The 10,813-nt window shown below is 38.9% G+C and overlaps 1 protein-coding gene across 10 annotated transcripts in view; it reads left to right on the top strand.

The window, feature by feature from the left end:
* Positions 1–6,158: 6,158 nt before the first annotated feature.
* The window catches only part of LOC124116950 (protein glass-like), a 55,057-nt gene continuing 50,402 nt past the window's right edge, over positions 6,159–10,813 (top strand). For all 10 annotated transcript variants that reach the window (XR_006858205.2, XR_006858206.2, XM_046478605.2 and 7 more), the window contains exon 1: positions 6,159–7,357. Coding sequence is in view for 8 of the 10 variants with exons in the window: in XM_046478605.2 (XP_046334561.1) it covers positions 6,490–7,357 (868 nt within the window). In the remaining 2 variants the exon portion in view is untranslated. The remainder of the gene's footprint in view (positions 7,358–10,813) is intronic.

Below are 10,813 nucleotides of genomic sequence, written 5' to 3'. Positions count from 1 at the left end.
CAAACAGGGATTTATATCTAGGCCTGCTCTGAGGCCTATATTCAGCACCCATATCTGCAGCAAATATCAGTTAAGATTTGCAAACTAGATTAAACTATTTTCCAGCTAACTAATGGCTTGTATTTAAAACTCAATTTTGAAGAAAGTGATGATATTAGTGTCAAGGACACGTGGGTTGGTAACCTAGATAAAGCCCAATCTCATAAAAATCAGATCTTAGTTTTCGCTACCGAGAATTAGCGAGAGCGAGAACTAAGATCTGATTTTAATGAGATTGAGATAAAGCCATGCCTTGCATCATGTTTGTACTACATTGATGTCTGTCTGGGATGTTATTGTTTGTGTTTGCTCAGTGTAAGGGACTGACCATTCCATATTCAGGATAGAGGCCTGGGATTTTATCGGAAAATGTAAATTATCCCCGAAAATTCTTTAAAAGATTTATGCTTCAGATTGTTGAAAAAGAAATTGCCTGCCACAAAAATTACATCGTTGCAAGGTATATTTCTTTAAAGGAATTTAAGCTCATAGTTTTAGATGAAAACATACATGTATCTGGTTTTGTAGCTGTAGCTAAAAAAATATCTTATCTCAATACAAAGTTCCAGGCCTCCCGACAGAATGTCAAATAGTCGGTCCCTTACTGTAGAATTTGAGAATGGATCATTACCCAAGCAGAGTGTGTCATATGTGTATGATTTCCACAATGTTGACAACCTTATTAACAAGATTACTCGTATATGTGTTACTTAATTGACTGCTGGACAAAAAAGGTACAGACTTGAAAATTGGATTTGACCAAATATTACAAACCTTATAAACATGTTTCATGGCTGAAAACAGTTGCCAAAACACTGCAAGTCTAGGGGCCAATACACAACTATGTTTCCAGTGTCAAATAATCACCATCAAATAACTATTTTTTGTTTATTTCCTATTTAGCCACCATTAAATATGGGTGGATACCTTCTTTTGCCCAGCGATTTGTGAGCTTTACCTAAAGGATGTCTTCAAGGGAGACATTGCTCTTTAAAATAGCCAACTTTGGGAAGAAGATTTCAAGGTCACATATTTTATTTTACAATTTTATTTAATTAACCATGCAAAAAATTCAAACCAATATGATATAACAGTATTTTTGTAATGTACCAACCTCAATTGGAATCTGAGAAAAGAAAATATCAAAAACTAGTAAATAATAAGCTTAATCACCGAGTGTACAAGGACTTAAAAGGAATCATGCTCAAATATGAACAGTATTGAAACTGAATCTTAAAATTGTGATTGTTTTAAAACTTTTTGTGTGGTTGTTTAATTGAGAATATTATGTGATGTTTATGTATTTTGCTGATTTAGTATCTCAGGGTTGCTTTTCCATCATTGTTATTATTCTGTTACGGTTGTAGTTTCACTGTTAGGAAAATAGGAATTCAGTTTACGAGATTAACTTCACAAATGCTTTTAGGAGGAGGTGTTTACTACTCAGAGCCAGGCTTTTCATTTACAGAGCTGCTCTTTAACCCTGTTAATGGCAGTGAAGAAAGTAACACTTTGTTACTATGACTACAAAGTTGGTTACCATGGTGACATTGTGTAACTGTTGTCATGGTAACATCACTCATATCACATGAATGACTTAGTCTCCATCCTCATATGTTGATATCATTCAAATCAAGTGCTCTGTAAATAATAATATTGTTGTTAATATGTTAATATTTTGTACATGAAATAAAAGAAAGCTTTAAGCAGAAAAAAGTTGTTGTTTGTTTATGATCATCAATTTGGTAGTTAATATTTAGTGATGTGTACAAATGAATCTTTTGTTATGTCTAATAGGGTTGAGGAAGGCAATGATCACCAATAGACTTTTCAGTGTGCTGAATATGATCACCAGGAAACGTCTTCGGTATGTTACACATACAAGTGTTACACATACAGTGTTCTGCATGTTATAATCAAGAAACATCTTCAGTGTTCCGAGTATTGGCTAACGGAGACTTCCTGCGTTTCCTTCGTGTCCCTAACGTCTGACAACGTTAACTATCCACATATATAGAAGCGTGGTCGAATTTCTCTAAATTCAGTTGTGTTAACAATATAAATTACTTTCCGACTTTCAGTTAAACACAACAACAGTGAATAATACGGACCCCAAGCTTAACTCGTGCTAGTAAAGGTCTTCATAGGCCTACTTGAAATGGGTTATAGCCAAAACGTGATCGCGATACGTCACAAAACGGCCCGAGAAATCGGCATCGTGCTACCTGGTGAAAACAATAAATCATCTTCATACAATTGTTATGATATTTTGGTTCAATACAAAATTAACCATGTGTGGGTTATCATGTTCTGGTCTTATACTCCAATGTTCTGTTCACACACAAACGCACACACGCACACGCACGCGCCCGTGCGCACGCACACACACATATCTGACGTGATCAAATACATATGTATGTCTAAAATGATTGAATAGGCCGATTTTTTCTAAGAATTGCTCGTGTTCAAATATTAGAAAACGTTCTAAAATAAGACTTGTTGACGCAATGTGTCCTTATTAATGCACGGAGATTCGTACCCAACGAAAATAACTCGGGGATTTGCCCATTTTAAGTGACTTGATTGATTTCTCAATCTCATCTCTGGTAAAACGTTCCTATACAGATTATCCATACTGTTACAATAAGTATATTCATCATCATCATGTGTCACTTAATCATTGACAGTTGCATCAAACCCATCACTGCCGTTACAACGAGTCGGATTCAGTAATCTTTAAAATAAATAAACCACTTCTCTGACGAGATGTGCATCTTCTCATTACGGTTCTGCAGTAGTGCCTTTATTTTAAACCAAAACTTTTTACAATCGTCATCTGCAACTGTCGTACGAATCTCGTTCGCGATTGCATTGTTGAAATGTTGGCACTTCTCTTAGTCTGAATATACCCAGTCAAACTATGATGTGTTCGACATCTACAAAACGTATTTAGACGACAATATTTGGTTCTTTTTGCGAGCTCACATTCATGATCAAACCATTAAGGTTGTACACGCTTTAAACCCTGTCGACTGTTACAGTTAACTGTTAAGACTGTCGACTGTTAAGATGACTCCCCATATGTTGCAAGAGCTCCACTAGCTTCTCAGTGGCAGCATTAACATTGAAATGTACCAATAGCAGAAAATCATTCGATGTTACTTGATTCTTCAGAATGTTCAGCTTCATTGAATTGTCTAAATCATTTATCATTAATCCAATTAAATTTCCACACACCGCCATCATTTACAACATTAACAACACTTGAATTTAATTTAACTTGTAAAATACAATATACTGTAAGATGGTCTGAGTCTGTTCTGGAATGTACAACGATATCTATAACAGATTGAAAACAGTTAGTAGTTGCTGGTACATAGTCAAAGAGGCTTGAACCATTACTAGTAAATACACGTGTCTGAACCTTTTCCCTTACCACTTACAATGTGTAATCACCACAACTTGCATAATTCCACGCGAGTGTTAAACCATACTTATTCACTACAAGGTCTTGTGCTGCTCTCTTCTCGTTAAGGCTAAAAAATAGTCTTGGTTCTCAGGCAGGGCTCGCATCATCATAAAGTTCGCTGCACGTTTCGTTTTTACAGTAAAGTACGGTTATAACGAACTCAAAGGGACTACTAATTTTAGTTCGTTATAACCGTAGTTCGTTATAAGCATATGTACAGGATAACTACAGCAAATAGTCGGGACCAAAAAAGTAAGTTCGTTATATCCATCAGTTCGTTACAAGAGTGTTCGCTATAACCGTAGTTTACTGTATTTCCATTTTTAAAAAAAGAAAAGAAATCCTCAAATATTCCAAGTCCAACGGTGGTCGAATACTGTATTCCAGTATTTTACTCATCAAAGAATACATTTATGTAGGGAGGCCCTTTCCCAGGTTGATAGTACACAATTGCTTATTGATAACTGTTTATTGGTTACATACTTGTTTGATCTACAATAAAAAAAAAAGACACTGCCCGCCCGCACTATATTTTCAAAAAACATTGCCTGAGAACCAATTCTCGTATTTTTTAAAGCCTAAAGTCATCAGCTACATACAGATCTGTTAGTAGAAGGTAATTAGAGTCATGGTCATCTTCGTAAAATCATAATATCATCATTCGACCCAACTCCATTGAGATCCCCTAATAAATATAGGATAGGTGTATCACTACCATAGCGTAATGGCTGATATTTCAGTATCCAACGCTTCAATACCATCGGTGTCAGGGTCCTCGTATAAGGTTTTTTTTCAGGGAGCATGTGTAGAAACCCAATGATGAAATTATCCTTAACTTTAAAAAATACACCATTTTGACATTCTGGGAATAGTCATTAAGGCGTAGTCTTGTAGATGGGAATGTAGTCCTTGAATGTTGCACGCACACACGCGTGCGTGCGTAGCAATTTGGACCAGACAATCCAGTGATTGACATCACGAGCATTGATCTACGCAAATTGAAATCCACCAAGTCAACGAGCCTGACCACCCGATCCCGTTAGCCGCATCTTACGACAAGCATCTGTTCCTGGAGTCGATTACTGAGATTTCTGAGGTCATCATTTTCAAGGACATATATAGACTTCGCCATTTATCACTACCTCGTTAGAGGAGAGCTAAGCATTTCTATGTGCATCCAACATATCAGGGATAAGCCCTGTTCTTATCGTTCTGACTCTCTCTGTATAATCGTTCTTTACATGTAACAACTTGGATTGTCTGGTCCAGATTCGATTAATTACAGTTCAGTGAGATTCCGGGGTAGAATAGGTCTTCAGCAACCCATGCTTGCCGTAAAAGGTGACTATGCTTGACGTAAAAGGCGACTAACGGGATCGGGTGGTTAGGCTCGCTGACTTGGTTGATGCATGTCATCGATCCCAATTGCGTGGATCGATGCTCATGATATCAATCACTGGATTGTCTGGTCCAGACTCGATTATTAACAGACCGCCGCCATATAGCTGGAAGACTGCTGAGTGCGGCGTTAAACAACAAACAAACCAATTGTATGACAGGAACTTCACATTGATGGGTTTCTGTCTTATTGACTTCTCAGACGATGAGCTCGCTCGAAACACAAAACAAACAAAGAGCCATTGCTACAGGTATGAATAATAACGATGAATGTTTCAAATCATGTATATTTTCATTGAGTGAGTGAGTGAGTGAGTGAGTGAGTGAGTATGGTTTAACGCCGCTTTTAGCAATATTCCAGCTATATCACGGCGGGGGACACCAGAAATGGGCTTCACACATTGTACCCATGTCGGGAATCGAACCCGGGTCTTCAGCGTGACGAGCGAACGCTTTAACCACTAGGCTACCCGACCGCCCCATATTTTCATTGGGTCATTGCTGCAGGTAAGACTACAAACGATTAATGTTTAAAATCATATATATTTTCATTTTGTACGGATTCGCTTTTTGGGGTACGAGTCATCCAGTTGATTTAAGTATGAGTGAGTACGGGCTATCCAACATTTGAGTCCGTCAAGCTTGTTTGGGTACGGATCTCCATGGGCACGGATTGTCAAGTTGCCAAGGGTCATATTTTGGAATTTGGGTCCCGGAATAAAATGGCCTCAAACAATTTGGAGAAAATGGTAGAACGGCAAAAACGGTTTCTTAAAAACCTCCAAAGGAACATTTTCACTTTTTTCTCTCCAATTTTGTTTCCCACGTCAAACATGTAAAAAAAGAACTATATACATCAACAAATCATGGAAAATCTAATCTTGCCCCAATAAAGCGTATCACTTCATATTCACCACGATTGAATGAGTCATTCCACATAAAATAGTGTACATTGTGCTGTTACGTGTCATAATTTTCAGCTGTTACAGAAATTGATCCGTGCTTTTTTTCCATGTAATTTCCTCGGTTTAAAAAGCAGAATACTTAATTATCCCGTTTTGCAATTTGTTCCATTCTTTAACTCATGTAAGAAAACATAATTTGGATGGCTTTACGCGCGGACGTATATACGCAATAGAACCAAAGACCATATACCGATGTACGTGGTCTGTGATAGAACGAATCTTCTACAACGGATCAGTTGTGACTTGACAAAAATCGCCTAATACAGAGTTACCTCCCTTGACAAGAACTGACATGGCCGCCGAAGAGATAAAAGATAGGTCATTATTTGAATGTAGCAAATTTGTGATGTTTCGCGATTAGAAGAGGGCGTAGGCTTGGTGTAACAGATACATTTATAGAAACTTCTATTGGTGATATAGTTCATGAAGCCATTTCAAAAGCGTGTTGGACCCCAATCAAGAAAAAGACGACAAAGCACTCGACTCTTCAAATTTCGCGCACCTGCTTCAACGCTACCCGCTGAATTGATTTTAGGTGGTTCTAATGGTTTTGCGATAACATATCGCTTCGGCTAAAGAATTGTATTTCTTACTAGGGTCTTGTTGAAATCTAAAACAATGTTCATTGAAACTCTTGAATTCACAATTCCTATTGATTTGTGTAGCCTGTGTGCGACTCTACAGAAGGGATGTTCTGACATGGAATTCCCGGCTTCGGTCAACTCTTATGGCACGACGCAAGATGCAAACATTCAGGTTTTGTTAAAATCAAATAAACTGACTTTCAAAGTTGATGGTGTGTCATCAGGTGCAAGCATTATATCCAAAAATGAATGCAAGACATTGAAGCTATCAGTCTTTGACGTGGATAGATCATTAATGCCTCAGGAAGATACAAACTTTGATCAAAATTCAAGCAATGTGCATCATCCATTACCTACAATAAACCATGGCAAAAGAACTCGTGAACAGTCTGTTACAATGCCAGCAAAAGCAAGTAGAAATTCCTTTTATGATTCCCCAACTATGACGAAACACAAGTCGCCAACAACACGTCGAGGGTCAAACAGCCACCAGTCATCATCATCATCATCATCATCATCTAATAACACAAGACTACCTTGCAATGCCACAGTTAAGACAGAGCCAGAAGAACCTGACTTGATAGAAATAGAGCCTGATCCACATCCTGCGGAAAGTGTCAAGAAAGAAGTCCCATACATGCAAATTGACTTTTCATCAGATGTACCTCATACGCAAACGTCCCAAGCAGCTCTAGATCGACTCTCTCATCCACAACCTTCTATTTCGCATTCGCCCGGCTCTTCATCCTCATCTTACCAACAAAACGTTCCACATGTGCCAGATTACACCGAACCCAGTACTAGTCAAGCAAGATATGGTGACCAAAGTGCAGATGACTTTTTAGTATTCCAAGATGAAAACGATGAAGTAGATGACAATGAAGTTGATTTCAGCAATGACGGTAACTATACTTTTTGGTTATTTTTGGAGAGCTGCTACTACTCTCTAGTCATTTGAATATGGGACCAAGGCATAAAACATGCATAAAAAGTTACACGTTTTGTTAAAATAAGATTTCTGTTAACCTCCATCCACATCTATTTTAATGTCTGAAAACAATACCTTAACCATGGAGGGGCGGTCGGGTAGCCCAGTGGTTAAAGCGTTTGCTCGTCACGCCGAAGACCCGGGTTCGATTCCCGACATGGGTACAATATGTGAAGCCCATTTCTGGTGTCCCCCGCCGTGATATTGCTGGAAAATTGCTAAAAGCGGCGTAAAACCATACTCACTCACTTAACCATGGACTATTCCACCATGGTGCAATACACCCTTTAGAATGGACTACAGCAATTTATTCAGTCAGCTATAGAAACCTACAGTTTTAGTCTCCTAGTACTTATGCTTATAATCATAACCTATAGCAAAATCCTTTAAACATGTGTTAAAAGGGCAAATTTCCACTTGTCCTTATGATACCCTAACTATTGAGCCGTTTGGCCAGTCCTATAGGACTAGTGCAAATTTCTAAAGCAGCAGATATATTTTCTGTTCATCATTAATACTTCACAGTCTTGTATATATAACGCTCCTCCATCGCCCATGCATGCATATGGGCCACTTTGCGGTAAAGCCCAGCAATAGAAACTAACAGTTTTAGTCCACTATTCCTTATAATGATAACATAGCAAAACCCCTAAAAAATGCAAATTTATCAGTCAGGGTGGTCTCTGGGATGTGGATTTTCAATTCCTACTGCAGGACCCGGTTTTTTGCGCGCTAGGGCAAAGTCACTGAAACGCGTGTAATAGGACTTTGAATATCCTGTGTATTGGTGTCACTTCACCGTTAGCGCTTGGTTGATTCCCGGCCTTCATTACCACCAGGAGACTTGTTCAGGTTTAGCAGCTGAATGCGAAACATGTTTATATAAGTCCTTTTGATACTGTAACTATTGGGCAGTTTGGTAAGGACTATAGGACTAATGCCTATTTCTAATGCTGTAAAACCACTATTTTAAACCATCAAATCAAACAAAGGCCTGGTGCCAGCATGATTTGTTTGTTTTGTTTGTTTGTTGTTTAACGCTGCACTCAGCAATATTCCAGCTATATGACGGTGGTCTGTAAAATAATCGAGTCTGGACCAGACAATCCAGTGATTGACATCATGAGCATCGATCTACGCAATTGGGATCGATGACATGTATGTGTATCAACCAAGTCAGCAAGCCTGACCACCTGATCCCGTTAGTCGCCTTTTACGACAAGCATAGTCACCTTTAACGCCAAGCATTGGTTGCTGAAGACCTATTCTACCCCGGAATCTTCACGGGTCTGGTGCCAGCAAGAGGGGAGCCAGAGAGTGCACAGACCATGGAACGTTCAGATAACACAAGCCATACTGTTTCTTGCAGAACAATGTGTTCAACATGTGCCTTAGCCTTGTGGCTGTTTATCTACACGTGGCCTCAGTGTCCGGCAGTGGCAGGGTGCACGCTATAATCATGCATGGAGGAGAGCTCTTTTTGACATCCAGGACGTTGGTTGATTGTTTTACGCCGCACTTGACAATTTTCCAGCTATATGGCGGCGGTCTGTAAAATAATCGAGTCTGGACCAGACAATCCAGTGATTGACATCATGAGCATAGATCTGCGTAATTGGGATCGATGACATGTATCAACCAAGTCAGCGAGCCTGACCACCCGATCCCGTTAGTCACCTTTTACGACAAGCATAGTCGCCTTTTACGGCAAGCATGGGTTGTTGAAGACCTAATCTACCCCGGAATCTTCACGGGTCTCCAGGACGTACAGACGGTACCATTTCATCATGCTGATTAGGTTCCCAGAAATACACACACATCACTACTGCACTGCAAAGTGGCCGTATGTATTCACACATGATGGAGGAACATAGTGTGCTGGTGTACACAAACCTGTTAAGTATTGATGTATTCTGTTAGATTAGCTGAAAATATTCTGGTGGATCGTGATCTTCAGGCCCTTTTTCTTTCTCTACTTGTTCTGAAAGTCGGAAAACACAGTAAAGAAATAAACAGGAAAAGACTGTAAACATCGGGGAGTGATAAGTGGTAAAAATACATGTGGATGTACAACTTGCTCCAACAGAGATCTAGACTGCAGCATATGTCAGTAAAATTTCCCAAATTGGAATTAGAAGAATTTTTCCAATTCCTGTTGTATATCACAGACAACAGGGCCAATAAAGTGAAAGAGCATTAATGCTTAACGTTTACATTATCGCACTGAAGGCAATGTTAAAATACTTCTGAATTTAGGAAAATAATATTTTTTAGAAATCCCAATTTGGAACAAAATAATGATTTTCTTGTCAGTTTGCTTGCCATGGGCACTTTGTTTACAATCCTAGATAAATCCTTCGTCAATATTTATGGCAATGTCTAAAAAAATTACTTCACTTGACATGCCCATGATGCCTACTGATGGGGGAAAATAGGATTTTGCTGTTGAAGCACAATTTTATACTGGATTGTCTGGTCCAGATTCCATTGCTTACAGACCACTGTCATATAGCTGAAATATTGCTGAGTGCTTCCTTGAACAACAACCACACAAACAAAACTATACTGGTAATTTCAAAATGCAGTGAAACCTTGCTAACACAGATACATGTATTTCAAGTGAGGTGACGATAGTACTGTTTGCAGACATTTACCAATAGGGCTCCACTTCAACAGTACACGGTCATAAACACAGAACCCGAATGTAGTTCGAATTGGGGTTTGTCACTGTGCATGTTATTTTATTTTAGCCAAACAAAAAAGGTGAAATTGAAAAAAAAATTCTGATTATGCCTGATGGTCCTTTTTTCAAATGTCTTATTGTTTCTGTGTGATCATTGCTAATGTTTGGAGGTAAAAATAGATCACTTTCATAATGTTATCAGCATGTTTTCTTATAAGCATGTATGAACATAATTAAGGGCCGAAATGATCATATTTGATCAAACATTGCCTCGACAGTGTCCATGGGAGTGAGAATCTGTTGGGGTTCAGTAACGTGTTGAACAATGTTGAAGCTGTATGCTCTCGATGTGGTCTGTTCATGAGCTGTTGATAACCATGATAACATGGTGGCACATGGGGCTTGTGTGTCTATCATGATGGAATGGAGTTTTAGTGGATAATTGAGAATGCTGTAGTTTGTACAGTGTACAAAATGGTGTACACTGTCGTACTTGTGGTGTACAACCATGTGCAAGTTTAATTTTTAATCGTGTACAGAAACACTGTTTGATAGTTTACAAATGACACATAACCAACTATGTCCTCTTTTTGTATCTGGGGGCACGGATGGCCCAGTCGTCTAAGGCGCCACGATTCGCTGTGCAGAGTTGCGTCCCTTGGGCACGCCAGAAAACTATGATTGTGG

The sequence above is a fragment of the Haliotis rufescens genome, unplaced genomic scaffold (assembly GCF_023055435.1).
Source record: "Haliotis rufescens isolate VD_foot unplaced genomic scaffold, xgHalRufe1.0.p SCAF_9, whole genome shotgun sequence".
NCBI classification, from domain to species: Eukaryota; Metazoa; Mollusca; class Gastropoda; order Lepetellida; family Haliotidae; genus Haliotis; species Haliotis rufescens.
Note: the sequence above shows the minus strand (reverse complement) of the source record. Positions and strands in the feature narration are given on the sequence as shown.